The 23,372-nt window shown below is 45.6% G+C and overlaps 1 protein-coding gene across 5 annotated transcripts; it reads right to left on the reverse strand.

The window, feature by feature from the left end:
- Positions 1 to 2,638: 2,638 nt before the first annotated feature.
- Positions 2,639 to 22,639, reverse strand: LOC130874635 (NAD(P)H dehydrogenase [quinone] 1). 5 transcript variants are annotated; one of them, XM_057770036.1, is made up of 8 exons: positions 22,593 to 22,639; positions 20,557 to 20,634; positions 15,201 to 15,365; positions 15,000 to 15,130; positions 12,346 to 12,459; positions 10,831 to 10,932; positions 7,941 to 8,267; positions 2,639 to 2,661 (listed from the first exon to the last, which is right to left on the reverse strand). In XM_057770036.1, exons 2-7 carry the CDS (start codon positions 20,561 to 20,563, stop codon positions 7,962 to 7,964), a joined length of 825 nt encoding a protein of 274 aa, XP_057626019.1. In that variant the 5' UTR covers positions 20,564 to 20,634; positions 22,593 to 22,639; the 3' UTR covers positions 2,639 to 2,661; positions 7,941 to 7,961. The 5 variants fall into 5 exon arrangements, 4 of the variants coding, with proteins under 4 accessions (XP_057626019.1, XP_057626014.1, XP_057626018.1 ...); XR_009057145.1 differs by lacking the exon at positions 2,639 to 2,661 and adding an exon at positions 6,738 to 7,389 and having other exon boundaries at positions 7,859 to 8,267; XM_057770035.1 differs by lacking the exon at positions 2,639 to 2,661 and adding an exon at positions 6,739 to 7,192.
- Between the last annotated feature and the right edge of the window lie 733 nt (positions 22,640 to 23,372).

The raw sequence follows: 23,372 nt of genomic DNA on the forward strand, positions 1-23,372 counted from the left end.
TTACACTATATATATATATACGTATATATATATATATAGTTCAAGGTGTTATGCTTATATATAAACATTTAAAGTATAATTTATAATTAAAATTATGGTAATGGATAGTCATCTATAATAGTCAAACTGTAGTCATGTTGGTTTGGTTTTCTAAATGTAGAGATATATTTCAGATGTATAGGTATTCTTCAAACCTTTCAAAAACCTATAGAATTTGGCATTTAAAATGTTTTAAGAACTTAGACTTTTCTCAACAGTGAAACACGTCTGCTTCTGGAAGCACTAGTTACTTCAGAGAGGCTGATGGGCAATGAAGAAACTTATTATGGAATTTGCCTTCAATTTGACAAGGCTAGCCATTTGGGCAAGAAACTGACCTTTCCTGGACTGCTTGATGATATGCTGTATGAACTGGGCATTCAGAACAAACAGAAAAGTGACTGCTGAATTTCCAAAAGAGGAGATAGTCCTTCAGGGTTCCTGCTTCACAAAAGAAACTGCTAAACATTGTGCAGGACACAGAAGAAAGCAACTGACAAACTTTGCCAGTACAAGGCAGAAAAGATCTTCAAATTTCCTGATTCATAGAAAAGTTTGCCAGATATAATGGGCCTGAAGGCTGAAGATGGGTGCTCCAGCATTACAAAAGAACTTTGGACTCGGGAGGCAGAGGCAGGCGGATCTCTGTGAGTTCAAGGCCAGCCTAGTCTACAAAGGGAGTTCCAGGACAGGCTCCAAAGCTACAGAGAAACCCAGTCTCGAAAAACCAAAAAAAAAAAAAAAAAAAAAAAAAAAAGAACTTTGGGTAACTATCCAGGCAACGAAATGTCTCTGTCATTTCTAGTACTTTGGAAAGTGATTAAAATGAACTTCCTGTTCACCTAGGTAATATTGTATCCTTATGGAGTCTTTGATGGAGTTGAAAACTAGAGAGTTATAGTTTTTCTTAGTTATTATAAAAAAAAGAAATTATATATAAAACTTTAGACTCACAAAGATAAGATAGATTATGTTTTCCTTAATTTGTCAAACGCAAAGCACTAAATATTAGAACTATAATTCTTGCTTGATAACTGTTTTGTATATGTAATTTTACTATGTTAAAGTTAAAGCTTTTCTTTTTAATTAAACAGAAAAGGAGAGATGATGTGGGATGTCCTTCTGAATGTGTATTGCTTTTATTGGTTGATGAATAAAACTGTTTTGGCCAATGACTTAGCAAAGCAAAGCCAGGCAGATAATTTGAACAGAGATATATATAGAGAGAAAGTAGGCAGAGTCAAGCAGATGCCAGCTGGCTGCCAAGGAAATAAGACATGTAGAAAATGAAGTGATGCTATGGTCATATGGCAATACATAAACTAATAGAAATAGGTTGATTTGAGATATAAGAGCTAGCGAGAACTACACCCTAACTATTGACCAGACCATGTTGTAATTAATATAGTTTCTGTGTGATTATTTGGGTCTGGATGTCTGAGAAATTAAAAAGTGGTCTCTGTCTACAGTTTAATGCAAAATGGCTAGTCAAAAGTTCATAATTACCTAATTACTCATTTCAAAGGTACTGAAGTGGATGAAATGCCAGATGAATTGCTTTAAAATTACTTTTTAAAAAGATTAACAAAGGGACTGAAGAGATAACTCAGTAGTCAAGAACACTTGTAACTCTTTCAGAGGACTAAGTTAGGTTTCACCATTCACATTTGGTGGCATACAGCCACCTATAACTCCATCTCTACCATTCTAACCTAGTATTCTTGCCTCTATGGGTGTATACACATGACTTTAAAAAAAATTAAAAAGATTAATAAAGTACAAGGAAAATCTTTAAAACAGTTGAATGAATTAAAGAAGATAAGCCAGATAATGACAAGTTTAATAAAGAAAGATATTGAAAGAATGGGTTTTTGAAATTAATAGCTAAGCAAGTCAAGTATAAAAACCAGTGAAAAGTTCCCCCGATTAAGCTAAGTCTAATAGAAAAAGAAAGGTGCAGAGTTCAAGACTTAGACACTAATGTATAACAGTTTCCTGTAAATTGAAACACCCTGAAGAGAAGCTTGATAAGACTTCCAAATAAAACAAACTTGCGGAACAGGAACTAAACAGCTCACAAGTTTCAGGAAGTTCCTAAAACATACAAGATTTAAAAAGGTTTTTTTTTATGTTTTGTTTTATTTTGCTTTGTTTTTTTTGTTTTTTGTTTTTTGTTTTTTTTTTTTTTTTGCCTAAGGTTTTTACAAGCAGTAAGAACTCCTACAGAGAAGAGATTCTCTGGCCAGTAGAGCTGCCGACAACTTCTGCAGGACACTCCAGAAATGTGGGATTGCACAGAAGGGTGGGCTGGCATACAGGATGTGCATCTTGACCCAAGTCTGAAGGTTATGGACAGCAGGCAGGTAGAGTTCTCCAGAAGTGTCAGAACATGGGATGTTCAAACCAAACTATGTTAATTTTAGGGGTGGGAAGAGAGTTGGTATGCTGTGGGAACTCCTTCAGCCAATAGCCTTTAAGATACCAGTTCACTTGGGTGTGGTCTCTTTTACTATAAATGAAGGTGTAAAGCTTGCTGAGTCACTCCCTCTCCCTCTTTTTTAGCTGCTGGATTCCATTCCTGTGCTCCCCTCATGCAAAGGACTGTTGATCTGTGAATATACCCTGAAATAAAGAGCCCTTTATTATACTCAATTATGAACTAGTGTGGGACTTTTTTTTTTATCATGTTCATCTATATCTGGTGTCCATGTGGATCCTGACTCCACGCCTTCTGGGACCAGCTCAAAAGGTCTGCTGCCAATGGTCTCCCACCCCTGCCCACCTGGCTTGATTTCACCTACTAAGTAGTTTTTTGCCAAATACCTGCCACAGTGGAGCTACCTCTTTAATGGACCCACCAGTTGGTGACTTGGCAATTTCCTGGGCTCATGCAAGCTCCCCCCCCTCCCTGCCACTTTCCCTGCCATATGGCAACTTGTGCAGCTTCAGATTTGTGTACCCAGCTTCCAGTTTGTGTTCCCGGCTCACGATCTGGGTTCCTTGATATTCTGGCCACCAAAAAACTCTCTCTGTGTATGGAATTGATTTAATTGCTCTTAACTTCTCAAGCATATTTGTCAGTATTTAAGCAGGTGGCCACGCAGAACCAAGCAGGACTGTTCACACTGCCCTGTCTCTCCGCAAGGCACTCACTACCGTGACACCTACTGGTCAATAAAGAGTATTACACCTACAACAATTTGCTGAAATTCATAATGGAGGTAAGTTCATTTAATATATAAATAAAATCAATAAATTTGAAAGTTATATAATTGCAAACAATATCACCATCCTGAAATTTAATAACCTTCATGCTTATACAATGGATGATATTCTGCAAGGCTGATATGTTTTTTCTGATTCATCCATTTATTTGATACTAGGAAGTAGCTTTATCTTTCATATTATATCTTAAAAAATGGTTTAATAAGAGAGCCAAGAATGAGGCACTTTTAGAGATGATACATTCTTTACAGACTAAGAATGAACCATCACAAAATTAATATAGCTATCTATTGTTCAACTCCATCAAACACCCCAGAAGGATACAATATTACCTAAGAAAACAGGAAGTGCATTGTAAGCACCTTCCAAAGTACTAGAAATGACAGAGAAATCTTGCTGCCTAGACAATCACCCAAAGTTCTTTTGTAACATTGGTTAATAAAAAAGCTACTTTGGCCTATGGCAGGGAAAAATATAGCTAGGTGGGAAATCCAAACAGAGGGAAAAAGAAGGTAGAGTGGGAGGCAGGGCACATAAGCCACAGGGCACGTGGCGATACACAGATTACTAAAGATGGCTTAATTTAAATATATAGAGCTAACCAGTAAGAAGCCTGAGTCATCCACCAAACAGTTTGTGATTAATATTAAGCCTCAAAGTGGTTATTCTGGAACTGGTGGGCGGGAGAGAGATCTCCAATAACACTGGTCAAATACACCTGTTGCTTCTATTGTATCAGCACCCTGGGAGAGCCAAGTCCACCCTAATCTCTTACGCTTGATTGCTCACACACCAGCCAGAATTACTCTTTACAAACAAGCCTTAGCAGCCCCCTGCTCTAAAGCCTGGAAAACTTCCTTACAGCTGGGACCCACAGCCCCATTTCTTCTGACCCCTGCCAGTCTCCACTTTCTCTGTTTTAGCTCACTTCCAGTTCCTTGAACCTGTTTGCATGATCCTATCCCAGGGGGTTATTAAAGATATCCCAGTGCCCGGAGTGCTTCTCCTGGTATCCAGGCTCACTTAGCACTTTATCTGACAAGCATGGACTTAGTGGGCACTTTCTCTATTGGCCCGTATGAAACAACTCTCTCAGCCCCAGTTCTGTCCCTTTCATTCTTTTCTCCACAGTCCATTGGTTGGGAATGTCAGAGTAAACACTGACCCCACCCCCAGGCATCCACAGCCCATTGGATGGGAATGTCAGAGTAAACACTGACCCCACCCCCAGGCATCCACAGCCCATTGGTGGGGAATGTCAGAGTAAACACTGACCCCACCCCCAGGCATCCACAGCTCATTGGATGGGAATGTCAGAGTAAACACTGACCCCACCCCCAGGCATCCACAGCCCATTGGATGGGAATGTCAGAGTAAACACTGGCCCCACCCCCAGGCATCCACAGCCCATTGGATGGGAATGTCAGAGTAAACACTGGTCCCACCCCCAGGCATCCACAGCCCATTGGTGGGGAATATCAGAGTAAACACTGACCCCACCCCCAGGCATCCACAGCCCATTGGATGGGAATGTCAGAGTAAACACTAACCCCACCCCCAGGCATCCACAGCCCATTGGATGGGAATGTCAGAGTAAACACTGGCCCCACCCCCAGGCATCCGTTGACCCCCTTTTCACTGTGTGATGTAATACCACTTTCTTTCCCAGTGCTCTTAAAATAATGAAAGCAGGACAGAGACTGGTGCTTTCAATCCCAGCACCCGAGCAGAGGCAGATATGGACCTCTGAGTTCCCGGACAGCCTGGGCTACACAGTGAAACCCTCTCTCAAAACAAAACGAAACACAGGACTTTATTGCGTTATTTGTGTTTCCACACGTGTGATTGCTTTCAAGCACATACGCATGGTACATGTGCATATGTATGGTTTTCAGGAGTAAGTTCTTTCTTTCCATCACTAAGTACCAGGGACAGATGATTCCATAGTCATTCAATATGAAGCAGCCCTCCTGGGTCAGCTCAAGCTGCATCACCTTGCCTACACCTGGCCACCACTTCTTACTGAATCGCTAAGATGATCTCTCTGGAGATTCCCCTTCGACCTATATGACACCAATTCTTGGTTGTCAACTTGACTACATCTGGAATTACCTAAAACTCAAGTGGCTGGGTATACCTATGAGGGAAGTTTTTCTTAATTAAATCATTTAATATGTGAAGATACACCTTTTTTTGTTTGCTTGCTTGTTTTTGTTTTTGTCTATCAAGACAGGGTTTCTCTGTGTAGCCCTGGCTTCCTGGAACTTACTCTGTAGACGAGGCTGGCCTCCAACTCAGAGATACACCTACCTCTGCCTCGTGAGTGCTGGGATTAAAGGTGTGCACCACCACCACCCAGCTGGGAAGATACACTTTTAATCCAGATTTTTGAGGTGGGAAGATCCACACTTAAGCTGGCTACACTTCTGCTGGCAGCCTAGATAAAGGATGTGGAAATAGGAAGCTTGCTATCTTTGCCTGTTTGCCATCACTCTCACTAGCAAATTCATCCCTTCACTGACATTAGAGCCTGCTTCTTGAGAACTCTGGCATACACTGAATACCAGCTGAGACATCCAACCTCACGGACTTAACAACTACTGGATTCTTGGTCCTGTTGTTAGACAGCCATTGTTGGATTAGCTGGACCACAGCCTGTAAACCATTCTAATAAATCCCATTTATTTATCTACATAGATTCATTTTTAGGTTCTGTTCCTCCAGAGAACCCTGAATATATCAACCTGGATGCCTGGACCACTGGTACCAGTAAAGTGGGTTTATTGTTGAAACGGATTCAAAGCATCCAGCTCTAAATTAGGTCTGCAGATTTTCTGTCCACCTAGCTTTGCATGCCTTCTTACATTTGCCACAAGAGGGTGCACTATTGTAATCGCCTTGAGTTGCACCCACAGTGGAAAGAGATGCACCTAAAGATTTGTTTGTTTCCCAAGATGGCCTCAAACTCACTAAAGCTCAGGATGATCTTAGACTTCTGACCCTCCTGTCTCAGTTTCCTGAATGCTGGGATGATACTCAAAGCAACATCAACATGCCCTGCTTGCATTTCAAGAATTTAAATTGGAGGTAGAGGTAGGGATGGAGCTAGGGAGATGGCTCAACATTCAAGAGCCCTTGCTGTTCTAGCAGAGGGCCCAAATGGACTTCAATTGTGAGCACTACATCAGGGGGTTTACAACCAGATGCCCCTAACTCCAGGAGTCGTGACTCCATTCTAGTCTCCATCGGCATGCACATTCGTGTGCATACACACCTAAATAAAAATTAATCTTATGCCAAAATGAGGAACCGAGAATGTAGTTCAATGGAAGAATACTTGCTTCATATTTGTGAGAAAGCTATTCTTTAGCTACTCCCACAATATACATACATACATACATACATACATACATACATACACACACACACACACAAAATTACTTGTCATAAACAATAAGACCTACAACTTTATTTCAATAATCATAAGATACAAATATTTTCTTAAAATGAGTGTGATCATCAGGGCTGGAGTTTGGTTTTCAGCACCCACTTCCAGTGGCTCACAAACACCTGTAACTCCAGCTCTGGGTGATTAAAGGCCCTCTTCTTGCCTCTGTGGACAGATGTACTCATAGGTCCACAAACCCTCAGGCACACACACACGTAATACATACAAATAAAAATAAAACAGATCTTTAAAAATAAAAAGGCAATGTCATTGATTTCCCAATATTATAGGAAAAAAAAAAAACCCTTAAGACATTTGAATAGATCAAACTTTTATTTTGGTGGAAGGCTATTGTTTTTTGTTTTGTTTTGGCATTTAGGACTTATTTTATGTATATGGATGTTTTATTTGCATGTATGTCTGTGCACTGTGTGCATTTGGTGCCTGCAGAAGCCAGAAGAGAGCACTGGATCCTTGGACCTGGAGATAGAAACAGCTTTTAGCTTCCGTGGAGCTGTCAGCCGGCTGGAAGCTGAACCCAGGTCCTGGGCAAGAGCAGCAAATGCTCTTAACTACCATCAGAGCCAACTCTCCGGCTCAGTAGGGGGCTATGATTTTTAAGTATTGAAGAGATTAAAGGCATGCACCACCATGTCCTTGTGTGCTTTCATTTATTCCTGAAGAAAAAAAAAAAAGTGGAAAAATGGGACAGAGACCTGTTTTATGTTCCTTCCCTAGGACCTGTGTGTGCTGTGTACAGACAGAGGCGAGCTGGAGAGAAATCCCCCGGGAGGCACATCAATCACAGCACAGTCATTGAAACCGGGATGCACTGTAAACAGACTTCAGCTCACTAACTCCTAAGCAAGTATCCCTCGGCCTTTGTTTTCCTTGAGCAATTCCCCTCTGCCCTAAACCACAGGGAGGTAATTAAAAGAGACAAATCTCCTGAGAGTCGGATGCCCTGTGGCCAGGGCTAGCCCTAAGAAAAGGTTTATATTGTGTAGATGACCTAGAGGAGTATCTCCCAGCTCCCATACTCCCGCCCCCCCAAATGTCAAGCGACCTGTGGCACCTCATCTGCACTGCAGTCACAGTCATACACTCCTGACAGAACTATCCAAGAACGTTAAGAAGTCAACCTACTTCTTTTCCTCTCCTTGTGGAATAAAGGGGAAAGCAAAAGCCAGGCAAGCTGTAAAAAAAAAGATAACTAGGTTAAACTTACATGTTAGGGGGGAAAAAAGTCTTATTTTTCAGCTTTGATCTGGTTGTCACTTGGAATGGATTTGCCCAAGTGATGGCCCACAGAAAGGCCAAATTTATTCTTTTCCTGCTCCTCTTGAACCTCTTTTTTCAGTAAGAATCCTGTTTGGAAGTTGAGGTCAAACATGCTGTTTGGAGGAAAGTAGAGAGGCTTCTCCTCCCAGATAGTCTCCAGGCGTTTCTTCCACCCTTCCAGGATCTGCCTCCGAGCATCTGGTGGGGTGTGGCCAACGCCGTAAGCCAGTTGTGGTTCCAAGACCTGGAAGCCACAGAAATGCAGGATGCCATTCTGCAAGAGACAGAACACAGAGTTGGGTCTGCAGGAGCAGTCTGGCAGACTGTACTGTAAACAAGCATCAGAAGTTGGTCTGGGAGCTGGAGAGGTGGCTCAGTGGTTAACAGGGCTGCCTGTTCTTCCAGAGGACCTGGGTTCAATTCTTAGCACCCACATAGCAGCTCACAACTGTCTGTAACTCCAAGATCTGACACCCTCATACAGACATACATGCATGCAGAACATCAACGCACATAAAATAAAAAATAAATTATATTTTAAAATGCACATAAAATAAAATAAAATATATTAAAAAATAAGTTGGTCTGGGGGCTGAGAACTGGCTCAATCATTAAGATTTCCTACTCTCTCAGAGAACCCAAGCTTGATTCTCAGCACTCATGTGGAGTGACTCACAACCACCTGTCACTCCAGCTCTGAGGGACTGGATGATCTTTCCTGACTTCTGTGGGTGCCTACATAAATGTAGCATACACACACAGCAATAAAATAAATAAGTAGAAATCTTTTAAAAAGAAAAATAAACAAAACTGCCTGGGAGTTGGAGAGAGGGCTTGCTGGTTAAGAGCACTGGCTGCTCTTCCAGAAGACCTGGCTTGGGTTGCCAGTACCCAAGATGGCAACACCTGTTCCAGGAAACCCAATGTCCTTTTCTGACCTTGACTGACACTGTATACACACGGTACAGAGATACATGCAGGTAAAACTCATAAAATAAAAATTAAAGTTTTAAAATTTGTTTTTGGTTTTTGAGACAGGGTTTCTCTGTGTTGACCCAACTGTCCTGGAACTCACTCTACAGACCAGGCTACCCTCAAACTCACAGAAATCTGCCTGCCTCTGCCTCCCAAGTGCTGGGATTAAAATTGTGCACCACCACCGCTCAGCTAAAGTTTTAAAAATATTTTAAAAGGGTGATTTGGAGCTGGAGAGATGGCTCAGAGGTTAAGAATACTGCCTGCTCTTGAGTTCAATTCTCACCAACCACGTGGTGGCTCACAACCATCTATAATGAGATCTGGTGCCATCTGGCCTGCAGACAGACATGCAGGCAGAACACTGTATAAATAATTTTTTTTATAAAAAAAATGATCTGGGCTTGCCAATTAGAGAGTCCAGTCAGACCTGAAGTGCCCTGGGGAATTGCCACAGTTCCTTCTCTTACCTTCTGCCTTCCCTCCCTTTCTGTCACCTCATTTAGCCTCCTTGGTGGCACTTTCCTTTGAATGAATTAAATCTTGAAACTGTGCCAACCTGGATCCTCTGCCAAAAGAGCCAGAAGTTCTATTACATTAGGGAGAGTGCTTGCTCCTTGGCAGTGGCTCATGTCAAGGCATGTGGATGTGCATTTTCTGCCACTCAACATGGTGAGCTTAGTCTTTAAGCTGCACAGCTCACTCACTGTCTCCTCCAATCCCCTTCCCTCTTCCAATCCCACCTCCAGAACAAGCTGAATGAACTCAGTTCTTATCTTGGACAAGGGAGTCAGATGTGCTGGTCTATGCCTTAAACCCAGCACCCAACAGGCTGAGGCAGGAAAACTGCCACAAGTTCAAATCACCCTGGGCTTACATAATGAGACCCCCCTTTTTAAGATTGCTATTTTTATTTTATGTGCTTTAGGGGTTTGCCTTCATGCATATATGTGAAGGTATCAGATCCCCTGGAAGTGGAGTTACATACAGTTGTGAGCTGCTATGTGGGTACTGAGAATTGAACCCTGGTCCTCTGAAAGAGAGGTCATTACCCTTAACCGCTAAGCCATCTCTCAGCCCACGACCCACCACACTGCACCACCACCTTTCCCTTTTTTAAAAGCGGGGAGGGGAGGCTGGGGAGATGGCTCAGCTAGTAAAGGTACCAGCCTTGCAAGCCTGATGGAGTAAGGTAGAACCCAGGGCCCATGTAAAAAAGTGAACGCAGTGGCATGAGTCTGTATGCTAAGTCAAGATGGGAGGAGGGGCAGGAGAACTGCTCAGAAGCTCCTTGGTCTGCTAGCCTCCACTATGCAGTACCACAACACACACACTCTCTCTCTCCTTCTCTCTCTCTCTCTCTCTCTCTCTCTCTCTCTGTCTCTCTCTGTCTCTCCTCTCTCTCCTTCTCTCTCTCCTCTCTCTCTCTCTCTCTCTCTCTCTCTCTCTCTCTCTCTCTCTCTCTCTCTCTCTCTCTCTCTCTCTCTCTCTCTTCTTCTTCTCTCTCCTTCTCTCTCTCCCTTTCCCTCCCTCCCTCCCTCCTTCCCTCCCTCCTTCTCTTCTCTCTCTTTTATAAAGGAAAAACAGAATGTTCTGGGGCTGCAGATACAATTCCAGGAAGACTGGGGAGTCCAAGGCTTTGACTGCACACGCTGAGAGCCAGGTGCACTTTGGTTAGGAGAGACTGTTTGACCCTGTGCCCCAGCGGCACAAGCTCCTGAAGGAAGCCCCGGTGCTGCCGCGTCATTTCCCGGCTTTCCTTCTCACACCTTGGGTCAGTTTTCGGTTACTGCCTGGAGGTTTGGACTCCGAGGAATGCTCAGCTAACTAACTCCCCGGGAAGTTCACCCACAACAAGGTACCTGAAGTGGCCAGAGGGTGACGTTTATGTCCCCGTTGATACCCTGAGGAGAGAACATGGAGCCGCTACTCCCAGTGGTGAAGGAAAGCAAGGCCTTCTTATTCTGAAAGAGAAAACAAGTGTCACCCCCTCTTCTCCTGGGATCCAGTGAGTTAATGAGCGGGGCCCCAGGGAGATGGACAAATCCGTTCATCCTACTGGGGCTATCATTTCAGACCAACTCCTCTGCAGCTTCAGCGTGACTCTGCACATGTTCAGTGGCTGTGACCGGCATGTGGCTGTGGACAGCCATGACTGCAGCACAAATCACAAACTCACTCCAAACATTAGGAGATGGCCTGGCATGGTAGATGGCCCCGCATGGTGGCACATGGCTTAAATCCCAGCACTCGGGAGCTACAGGCAGGAGGATCTGTGAGATTGAGACCAGCCTGGTCTACAGAGTGAGTTCCAGGACAGCCAGGGCAACACAGAGAAACCCTGTCTCAAAAAACAAAACAACAAAAACATTGGTGGCACAAGTCTTTAATCCCAGCATTCAGGAAGCAGAGGGAGGTGGGTCTCTGTGAGTTCCAGGCCAGGCTGGTCTGCAAAGTGAGACCCTGTGTCAGTTTTTTTTTAATTTAAATTAAAAAAAAAAAAAAGCCACAAGATATTTCTTGCCACTATTTATCCTCCAAATAACAAGGTTTTTTTGTTTTCGTTTTTTTTGTTTGTTTTTTAGTTGTTTTATTTTTTTCCAGGCAGGACCTCAAGTATCCCAGGCTGACCTAAAACTCTCCAAGTAGCTGAGGATGACCTTGAACTCCTGATCTTCCTGCCTCTACTTCCCAAATGGGATTTTAGTGTCTGACACCTTGTTAGCAAAATTTTCATTTTATTTTTCCTATGGCAAATCTCAAACATGAAGAGAAAAGCAGCACAGCAAGTGTCCACCAGACATCTTAAGTCTAGTTCATCTGTCCTTCGCTGCTCACTTTCCCTCCACATTCATTTTTTTCATTTTTTCTGGAATATTTTAAAACACAGTCCAAGGGCTGGTGAGGTAGCCTAGCTGGTGAAGGTGCTTGTCAACAAGTCTTAACCTGAGTCTTAACCCCCAATCTGCAAGTTTACCTCCACATACACACTGAGGCACTGTGTGCCCCTCCCACATAAACAAACATACTAGAGGACTGGAGAGATGGTTTGGGGGTTAAGAGCACTTGCTGCTCTCCAGTCGACCCAGGTTCAATTCCCAACACCCACATGGTGGCTCACAACTGTCTGTAACTCCAGTTCCGGGGGATCTGGTGCCCTTTTCTGGACTCCTTGGGTGCTGCACACATGTGGTACACAGACATACAAGCAGGCAAAACACCTATAGGCATGAAATAATAAATAAGCGTAAATAAAAATCAAATCCAAAACATGGTATCTTTTGATTTATAAGAGCTGTACAATGTTCCCTGGTCTTAGAGTCAGGCTGTGTTCTCGGAGCAGCATCTATCCAGGAAATGCCCAATGGTCCACCTACCTGGAAAGGACCGTTGTCATACATGGTAGCATATGTGTAGGCGAATCCTGCCACGAGCACTCGATCAAACCATCCTTTCAGAATGGCAGGCACTCCAAACCAATACATTGGGAACTGCAGGGCAGAGGACACCCAAGGTCAGCTCTAGGTACTACCCTGCCGTCCCTTCCTCCCGTAGCCAGGAAGAGCTCAGGTGTTGAGCAACTGTCCACAGTGTCACCGTAGAGCACCTTCACCCTTGTGATTCCCTCAGGAAAAGTTAGCACATTTAGCAAAACAGGGATAACCAGGGGAAGTGCCTTGCTCCCTTAGTATGAACTACTTGGTGAGGCAGGGCTGCAGGATTGCTGAATGCCAAGAGTTTGAGGCCAACCCGGGTAGCAAACACACAGACACACACACACACACACAGAGAGAGAGAGAGAGAGAAAGAGAGAGAGAGAGAGCTCCCCCACAGACACACACACTAAAACTGGATGTGGTAGCGAGCATCTGCTATCCTAAAACTCAGGAGGCTAAGGCAAGATACTGAGGAGTTAGGGCAGCATGGGCTATATACCTAGACCATCTCAAAAAAGCAAGAGAAGAAGAAATATAACAGGACATCCTATCAATTCAGGAGGCTGAGGCTGAAAGATTGTGAGTTCAAGGCTAGCCCAGGCAGCATAGTGGTACTCAAAAATAGTCCCAGCACTCAGGAGGCAGAGGCAAGTTGATCTCTGTGAGTTTGAGGCCAGCCTGGTCTACATATCAAGTTCTAGGTTAGCCATGACTATATAGGGAGACCCAATCTCAAAAAAATAAAATAAAAATCAAAAAAAAAACCCACAACAACAAAAGAAATCAAAATAAAAAAAACACAGCATTAGAGAGAGAGTTTACATGTTAACAGCATATACTTCACCAGGCAGTGGTGGCACGCACCTTCAATTCCAGCACTCGGGAGGCAAAGACAGGTGGAACTCTGTGACTTCAAAGGCCAGACTGGTCTACAGAGTGAGTTTCAGGACAGCCAGAAGTACACAGAGAAACTGCCTCAAAAAAAAAGTACATACTTCTCTTTCAGATGAGCCAGACTCAGTTCCAGCACCCACATTGTTAAGTGGTTCAGAAGTCTAGCTCCAAGGGATCTAACACCCACTTCTGGTCTCCATAGGCACCTATACCTACATACACATACTCACTCACAGACACGCAGCCTACATAATTTCAAAAAATTTTTCCTGATATGGTGGAACACACCTTTGAAACCAGCGCTCTGGGGGTTCTAGGGCAGCTTATTCAACATAATGACTCGAAGCCAGCCAGGGCTACACAGAGAGACCCTGTCTCGAAACAAATAAAATACTAAAGAAAAATATATGGTAGTGCCTAAGTCAATAAGAAAAGAAATTCTGCCCTTGGCCCTGACTCTTTTTTTTCTCCTAAAAACTACAGCTGCTGGCTGGGTATGAATAAAGTTGCATGCAAATAAGATCCGTTTCCATGGAATCCAAATGGTAGCAAAGTCCAAGTAGCAAGGACTGCAAGGCGCCTTTGCCTCCGCAAGCAATGACAGAAGATTTTCCCAAGAGCTTGTGTTAGCAGACGTCCTCCCAAGACGAGCCTCCCTTGTGCACACAGATCTACAACCCCATCAACTAGAACAAACAACCTCACTCAGAATGTAGACCGCTGGTCACTATGACTAAGGTGTATCAGGGGCCCCATGAGAAAGTCTTATCTGGGGTACTGTTCAGTGGCAGAGCACATGCCTTGCACACTAGTCTGAGGCTCTGTCATCCATCCCCACACCCCAAAACTGCATATTATCTGCCCTCTGGTCCCAGTGAAAGCTGAGGAGAATCTGCTCAAACCTTTACTCTCCGCAAAACATGGTTCAAAGCTCATGAACACATCCAGGAAGAAATCCAGGACAGAGAAAGAAACTGTAGGGCTTAGAGACATAGCTCAGTCCATAAAGAGCTGGTCTCAAAAGCATGAGTGCCTGAGCCCACTTCCCAAGCACCCCTGCGAAAAGCTGGGTGTGGTCTCACATGCTTCTAATCCCAGTGACTGCAGCTGCTAGGATGCTGCACGTGCGTAGAAGTCACTGTTATTCTCAAATGGTCTGGGATACAAAAGGAGCAGAAATACACATTTAAGAGAGCCCACAGGGAGAGTCCACTAACTAGGCACACTGGGGGAGAAAAGCCGGGGACTTCTGTGTCATCCTCAGACCCGTGTTCCAACATGAAAGTATACTTAACCCTAGTCTGGTCAACAGATAAAGTCACCAGCCACCAAGCTTGATGATTTGAATTGGATCCCCCAGACTGCATTGTGGAAGGAGAGAACCAACTCCTGATAGCTGCCCTCTAGGAGCAAAGGGCAAGTGTGCTTGCACGCACGCACGCACACACACACATTAATGTAACTTAAATAAGTACACAAAGTGCAGGAAGCTAAGCTGGGAACTATACACACACACATTAATGTAACTTAAATAAGTACACAAAGCGCAGGAAGCTAAGCTGGGAACTATTTGTGAACCTAAGCAATGCCACCCTCTGAATGACATCATTTGTTCAGAGAGAATGCAAAGAGTGACAGGTCCAGGGCACTGGACGAACACGCCAGACATCGCTTCCTTATGATTTCTGCCCTAGCCATACCTGAAATATCACGAGGTCTGCAGCTTCCAGCTTTTTCTGTTCAGTCACAATGTCTGGGCTCAGGCGGCCTTCCTTATAGGCTAGAGCTGTCTCTGAAGAGTACTGAAAGTTTTCGGGATCCTTCGGCTTACCTGTCGGGAGGAAAGAGGGGCTGAGGCTGGGCCACAGGGTTCACTGTCAAGAAAGAGAGACAGTTCTTACCTGTGATGTCCTTTCTGGAAACGATGGGGTTAAAGTTCATAGCATAGAGGTCGGATTCAGTGACTTCCCAACCTTGCTTCTTCAGAGCCTCTATGGCAGCCTCCTTCATGGCGTAGTTGAATGAAGTCTTCTCCTCATGGGCCAATACAACCAGGGCTCTTCTCACTGTTTAGGGACAGCACAGTGAGATGCGGAAGGGAAATTCAAACAGGCTGAATGAGTCACTCATCTAACATGCTTGGGACCAGACATGTTTCCACCTTAGTTTTTTAGATTAGGGAATAATGGCTAAGATTATCAATTAAACAACTCTAATCTGAACATCTGAAGTCCAGCTGATGAGACGGTTCAGCAGGTAAGGGCGCTGTCACGTCTGATGACCTAAGGCCAATCCCCAGGACCCATAGGGTGGATGGCCTCTGAGGTTATCTTCACCTCCACATGGACTATGTACACACACATATACACACACACACATATGCATACTCCCAATAAATGTAATTTATTCATTTTTAAAAATCTAAAGTCCAGAGCCGGGCAGTGTTGGCACACGCGTTTAATCCCAGTGCTCAGGAGGCAGAGGCAGGAGGATCTCTGTGAGTTTGAGGTCAACCTGATGTACAGAACGAGTTCTAGGACAGCTAGGAAACTCTGTCTCAAGAAATAACCTATATAAATATGAAGGTTTATTTGGTTCACACCAGTTGTACCACAGGCGAGCCATGCTGCCGCTCTCCCTACAGCCGCTGTTAGTGGAAAACAAATGCCCTGCACAGTCCAGTCACTCTCAAGACTGAGTTACTGAGCACACATAACACTAATTCTATCAGCCATTTCTGTAACATCAGTATCTGAGAAGCTGAGGCAGGAGGACTGCCACAAGTTCCAGGAAAGCCTGGGCTACAATGTAAAACCCTGTTTCAAAAAAACAATATTCAAATGTTCCTGTTTCTTCCTCAATAACCCTCATTTCGTATGTACACATAAATACACAATGTTCTGTAAGATGGTATGCTTTTTTTTTTTTTTTTTTGAAATGAGTCTCATAACCCAGGCTGGCCTTGAACTCGATACATAGCTGAATTTGAATTTCAGATTTTCCTACCTCTCCCTTGTAAATGCTGGCAATTGTGAATATGCACTAGCATGCCTTGCTGTAAGACTAGAAAATAGAAAAGTTATTATTTAGTTAGTTATTTTGGGGGGGGTTGTTTGTTTTTGAGACAGGGTTTGTTTGTGTAACCTGGTTGTCTTGGGACTTGTTCTGTAGACCAGGCTGGCCTAGAACTCACAGAGATCTGTCTACCTCTGCCTCCCGAGTGCTGGGATTAACTGCACCACCACCTCCTGGCTAATTCATATTTTGAAAACCAGTGCGCTGGGTAGTTTTTGCCAACTTGACATAAGCTAGATCACCTGGGAGAAGGAAACTTCAGGTGCTGAAAACCTTCCTCCTTCAGACTGGCCTGGGAATGTGTTTACATACAGAAAAAGGGGAAATGATGTGATCCTAGAGAAGCTAAATAAGAAGGTGAACTCAAAGAAAAACATATAGGCATCCTCCTGAATATTAACCTTCATTAGGCGATGAAAGGAGACAGAGACAGAGACCCACATTGGAGCACCGGACTGAAATCTCAAGGTGCAAATCAGGAGCAGAAGGAGAGAGGGCACGAGCAAGGAACTCAGGACCACGAGGGGTGCACCCACACACTGAGACAATGGGGATGTTCTATCCGGAACTCACCAAGGCCAGTTGGACTGGGTCTGAAAAAGCATGGGATAAAACCAGACTCGCTGAACATAACGGACAATGAGGACTACTGAGAACTCAAGAACAATGGCACTGGGTTTTGATCCTACTGCATGTACTGGCTCTGTGGGAGCCTAGGCAGTTTGGATGCTCACCTTACTAGACCTGGATGGAGGTGGGTGGTCCTTGGACTTCCCACAGGGCAGGGAACCCTGATTGCTCTTAGGGATGACGAGGGAGGGGGACTTGATCGGGGGAGGGGGAGGGACATTTTCTTCATTAACGATAGATTTAGGAGCACCCAGCCCACTGTGGGTGGTACCACCCCTTCGGAAGCAGTCCAGGGTTGTGTTAGAAAGCAGGCCAAGCAATCCTATAAACAGCATTCCTCCAGGGCCTCTGCTTCAGCTCCAACCTCCAGGCTCCTGCCCTGCCCTCCCTCGGCGATGGACTGTTAGCCTGGAACTGGGAGTGGAAATTTACACTCTCCTCCTCCTCCCCAAGGTGCTTTAGGCCAGTGCTTTCTCACAGCAAGAGGAAAAGAAACTAGTACTGGACCTGGCATCAGAGTGGGCTCGTTGCTGTGATGGACCTCACAGCGTTGTTTTGAAGACTGTGGGAGGATTTTGGAGCTTTGGGCTAGAAGAGCTATTGAGCGCTCAGAGCATAATAAGCCTTTGTTGGGAGCATGGAAGATAAAAATGCTCAGCACAGTGCAGATGGGGGCCTGGCTTGTGACGTTTCAGAGGGAAGTTTGAGAGTCCCTCAAAGACTCTAGAAGGTCAATAAGAATGATTTTTTTTTTTTTAAGGACTCTAGAAGGGCTGTTTTGTGATGTTTTATATTGAGACTCTGTGGCTTCTGGTCAGCTGAAGAACTGGCTGTGATTGACAGGGGTCCTGCATCACTGAAGTGAGCCCGTTGCTTTACCGGGCCATCTAATCCTGGTCTGCTGCAGCTGAAAAATCGGCTGTGGTTAGAAAACATTAAGAGCACTGAAACGAAATCCCGGGGTCAGCACTCAAAAGCTGTGGTCCCAGAACAGGGGAACAAGACTCAAGGTGGCAGCTCAACTCGCTACTGCGTTAGCGTCACCCAAGTGGGATCGGTTTTGAAGTCATGAAGGAGTCATGGAGAGTAGCCGAGGCCTGGCACTGTGAGAGACCAGGGGAGGCCATTGGTGAAGGTCCAGCCTCGGTTACAGTGGAGACCCCAGGATATTGGAGACACGAGGACTGTGGGATGATCATCGAGGAAGCGGCAGGTGTGGAGTGGAACTGTCCTGAGCCAGAAGACAAGCTACATGAGCCGCAGGTGGCACAGGTAAAGAGGCAGGCCTACCAAACTCCCAGGAGTCCCAGATCTCAGACACGAAGCCATTTACACTGTTGGATGTTGGTTTTGCTTCGGACTGATTGTAGCTCTGCCCTGGTGCTTTCCCTCTAGAATAGGAATTATTTAACTGGTCTTTGAGTTTACAGGAAACTGCAGTTAAGAGACTTTGACTATTTTAAAGGAAACTTTGAACTTGTAAAATATTGTAACTAAGGAGTGTGGTTTTTAAAAGATGGACTGTCTTACCCTGTGACATTAGCATAAAATCTTGTGAACAAGAAATAAAAAGTAGTGGTATGTCTACTTGTCCCCAATTGGAATTGCCTCCATCAGACTGGCCTGTGGCCAAGGGGGGGTCATTTTCTTGGTTAATGATTGATTCATTGTCCTTGGTGTCACCCTTGGACAGGTGCCACTGGGTTATTTAAGAAAGCGGACTGAGAAAGTCATGGAGAGCAAGCCAGGAAACAGTTCTTCTGCTTCGGGTCCCGCCTCCAGGTTCCTGTCTCCCTCAGTGATGAACTGTGCTGAAACACACCCTTTCCTCCTCAAGTTGCTTTAGGCCGATGTTGTAGCACAGCGACAGAAAGCAAGCTCAGACACCTGAGTTAGAGCCATTGTTATCATTTTTCTGGTTTATTTTTAGTTTTGTTAATCTCCTCTAATTTACAAATTAAATTTAGTCAGGCATGGTGGCACACAGCTGTAATCCCAGCACTGGGAAGAGAGGCAGGAGGATCAAGAATGTAAGAGCAGCCTAGACCAAAATGAGTTCGAATTCAGTCTGACCAAAATGAACAAATAGATGAACAAATAAACAAACATTAAACTGAATCGCAGGCATGGGGAATAAGAGAAATGTAATATGCATGCTCTCTGTCTGTCTGCGGTTCCAATGGAGGGGTCTTGAACATTTACCCCTCGTGCATAAATGGAGAGCAATATACAAAGAGAAATTAGCAGACACAGTCTCACCAGCTCTTGGAAACTCTTCCCTGCTGGCTCTCCCAGCAGTTCATGGTAGAACTTAGCAGACACTCCCAGCCAGTTCCCTAGGAACTGCAATGGTACCATGCCAACCTCAGCGTCGACCTTATCCCCTGCCTGCTTTTAGTAAGGGAAGATCCTGAGTGTATTTGTGGGGGCTGCAGTAGTTTTAGGGGGGAAGTAAGTACAAAAAGGTAGACTTCTGCCCCGACTGTGGAAAGGCTGCCTAAACCTTAGCACTGCCCAGACTCAGAGTCAGCCGCTGTGGGGAAGCACTTAGCCCCAGGGGCTAGTTGTTCAAGCAAGCAGCAGATGCCAGTTCGGTACTAGACAAGTGGGGTGGTGACCTCCAAGGACCTCTTCCCATACTTACCCCCTGGGATGATGACAAAGTGGAGAGACTATCACAAAAATAGACCAAATAGCAAATCAGATTTCCCCTTCCAGGATCACCATAGGAACCGTCCAGGGCCAGTTTCTCGGACCAGGCTGGAGCTGGGTCCCAGTTCTATTACACTGCTTCCCAGCTCCAGCCCAACCCCATCTCTACATCTTGTTTTCTTTCAGAACTCGACAGTCCCTTTTTCTTTTGTTCGTTTTTTTAAGACAGAGCCTCTCTCAACTATGTAGCTCTGGCTGTTCTGGAACTCACTTTGTAAGCTGGCCTCCAACTTAAAGAGATCTGCCTGCCTCTGCCTCCCGAGTGCTGGAATTAAAGGGGTGTGCCAAGCCCAGCAGGAGTCCCTATAAATTGCCTCTGCATTTTTAAATGTTAGCACCTTATTTCCAAATGCTTAAATACTCTCTGGCCTCAGCTGGGAGATGTGCGCAGAGCTCAGGTGGCGGAGAGTTCGCCTACTATGCACCAAGTCCTGGTTTCAGTTCGGTTCCCAGGGCCATAGAAACCAGGCGTAGCAATGCACACCTACAATCCTGGCGCTCAGGCAATGGAGGCAAGAGGACCCTAAGTTTGAGGCTGTCCTTTGCTATGCAGCGGTTTTATGGCCAACCTGGGACATATGAGGCCCTATCTCTAAATAGACCAACTCTGTTAGGGAAGGGGCGTTGAAGGGGCAACGCTTAAGCTGCCCTCGGGTGAGGATGGGCTGCAGAATAATTTGCGCCTCTGGCTAGGAACAGAGGCTCCCCTTCCAAAGACTAGTTAAGGCTCATCCAGGACCCTAATCACTTCACTTTTCCTCTTTGAGGAAGGAACAAAACTCACAGCAAGCCCCTTCATACTCCTGGGGATGAATCGGCTGGAGCTGGCGCTGCACTCACCTGCCATGGCTCCTGATGTTGAGCGCAGACTGTAGTACCAGATGCTGACTGGCTGAGCAGCTGGTTGCTCGGACGACCCTGCAGAGTTATGGAAAGATCTGTCCAGCTGCAGCCTGGGCTGAGCACTTGTTGGCTTTATATCCTGCCTAATCGGCCCTGCCCATTGTGTAGGGCAGCCATTCAGCGAAGGCGGGGCTGGATTCCGGAGCCCAGAGGCTCTGTGGGGAGGATCCCAAGTTACTGGTTGGGAGAAGCAGTTTAGGGCTGGAATAGGACTCCTGCATATGGAAGTCAAAAGGGTTTCCTGAAAGCCAGGCAGTGAGAGGGGATTTAAGGACATGGGTACATATGGGGTAAATTCAACTGCCCTCTGCCGGAGACCTCCTGGGTACAAAATGGAAATTTCCAACAGTAATTACCTGAGCTTTATTGGGCTTGCTCACATATCCGGCCTGTATGGATTAATCTTTACAATCTTTTACTCAAGCCCTGAGAAGTAGCCTTTCCGTGCAAAGGGAAGGGTAAGGCTAGCAAAATCCTGGCTCAGATTTTGCCAAGTCACTGTGACTCTAGACTGAGCGCCTAGAGATTCACACAAATATTTACATCAGAGCATAGAACAAAAAAGGTTTTAAATCTCCATAAGTAAACATTATGGTTGTGGGGCATGTAGCACAGGCCTTTAATCCCAGTAGACAAGAGTCAGAGGCAGGCAGATCTCTGTGAGTTCAAGGCCAACCTGGTCTATGTAGTGAGTTCTAGGACAGTCAAGGCTACATAGTGAGACCCTGTCTCCAAAACAAAACAAAACAAAAAACCAAATTGGTAAACTCATCCTACAGAAGAAAGAGGAAAGGGACTATCAGGAAGTCAAGTAAAGAGGCTGGAGAGATGACTCTGCTGTTAAGTGAACGAGCTGCTTTTTCAGAGGACCTTTGGTTCCCAGCATCTCATGGGGCTGCCCATAGAGGACCCTTTGGTTTACAGCATCTCATAGGATGGCCCACAGAGGACCCTTTGGTTCCCAGCATCTCATAGGGTGGCCCACAGAGGACCTTTTTGTTCCCAGCATCTCATAGGGTGGCCCACAGAGGACCCTTTGGTTCCCAGAATTTCATAGAGCTGCCCAGAGGACCCTTTAGTTCCAATCATCTCATGGGGCTGCCCACAGAGGACCCCTTGGTTCCCAGCATCTCATAGGGTGGCCCACAGAGGACCCTTTGGTTCGCAGCATCTCATGGGGCTGCTCACAACCAGTTGTAATTCAGCTCCAGGGGACCCATCATTTTCATCTGACCAAAGACAGGGAGGTAGGATGTTTAGTCTCAAACCTTGTACCTGACAGATCCGACCTCCTGGCTAACTGAGGTTCCTATTTAAAAAATCAAAGCAGACCTGCCTAGCAGGATCTCCCAGCATCCCTCAGTCCCTACCTGTCACAGGGTATGGCTGCCATATTCTGACCATACCCTGAAAACTTCAGCCCAGGGATCACCGACCCACCACCGGGAGGTAAGCTGGCCAGCGCCACCGATTCGTTAGTCTATGTCTGTGTTTGTCTGTGTTTGTTTCTGTTAACTCTGTACTCTCGGATCTGAGTGCTCCATATCTGGCGGGATCCGGACCTTCGCAGTCTCCGTCTGAAATTTTGCTTTCGGTTTTACGCGGAAGCCGCGGGGCGCGCGTCTGTTTTGTCTGTGTCTAATTGTTGGATTTTTATGTTTAATATTAAGTTTTCTTTCCTTTGAAGTTATGGGGCAATCTCTAACCACCCCCTTGAGTCTCATTGAGTCTCACTTTACATCGTTACTTGGGAGAGTCTGGCCCTTTTGTTTCCTCTGCCAGGCCTCCACCCCCTCTTACCCCCACGGCCCCTAAGGCACTCCCTCCTCCAGGAGGGACACCGCTCACTCCTCCTCCCCCTCCCTCTACCCCCCTCCTCCTCCTTATATCCTGCTATCCTTAAGAAAGAACCCCCAAAACCTACTTCACCCCCGCCTGTTCTTTCCCCGGACCCTGAATCACCCCTTACAGACCTCCTCTCTGAGGAAGCTCCTCCACAGGCAGGTCCAGTGGCGGCCGAGCCACTCCCACAAGAATCCCCTCCCCCTCGCCTATGGCCAACCAATCCTGACCTGACAAGTTCCCTAGAGGGGATTCCTCTTGGGGCCTCTGGAATCCCATTCAGAGAAAAGCTGCTAGGTTGCTGTGAGTACTGAGGTGGGGTTGTGGGAAGCTTGTGCTATACAGCTAGGAGCTCAGTGTGGATGGAGCTAAGGCTGGAGCCAGGTCCTGGGAGGATCCCCAGTGGGGTTAGTAGCTGGTGCTAATTCCTCCCCCACAGGACCCAGTAAGCCTGGGAACCTGCAGTAGGCTGTATCTCTGGGGTCAGATACCCTTTAGAAAGCAAAGGTCCCCTAAAGAGTCTGGACCTCTTCATTATGGCAGCAGGGCTGGGTGTGGCAGCAGATAGAGAGATTGCAAGTAAGTATCCCTGTGGCTGTTGGTAAATGGCGAATGTGGATTCAGGAGTGGCAGGTGAAAGACCCCCATGCCCATTTACTATGTTAAACTTTGCTGAAATTCAACTGGGCCCCTCAGCTCAGCCGATGCTAAAACTGGATATCTATGGGCTGCAGACTCACTGACTAGGCTAAGGAGAGGGAATCCTCCACCCCCCAAGGCAGTCTATATAAACTGTCAAACTTGCTGCAGAGTGCTCTATCTAGCTTTGTGGTTTTTCGGGGATACTCCACCCCCCAAGACATCCTATCTAAATTGTCAACTTGCTACAGGATGTTTTATCTGTCTTTATG

The sequence above is a fragment of the Chionomys nivalis genome, chromosome 5 (genome assembly GCF_950005125.1).
Source record: "Chionomys nivalis chromosome 5, mChiNiv1.1, whole genome shotgun sequence".
Taxonomy (NCBI): Eukaryota; Metazoa; Chordata; class Mammalia; order Rodentia; family Cricetidae; genus Chionomys; species Chionomys nivalis.

What these genes read in the sequence shown, in the direction of transcription:
- LOC130874635 (XM_057770036.1), bottom strand. An exon ending in CAGACCTCGTGATATTTCAG is followed by an intron (nt 12,460 to 14,999) that starts GTATGGCTAGGG and finishes TCTGCCCTGCAG; the next exon opens with TTCCCAATGTATTGGTTTGG. An exon ending in TCACCCTCTGGCCACTTCAG is followed by an intron (nt 8,268 to 10,830) that starts GTACCTTGTTGT and finishes TGTCTCTTGCAG; the next exon opens with AATGGCATCCTGCATTTCTG.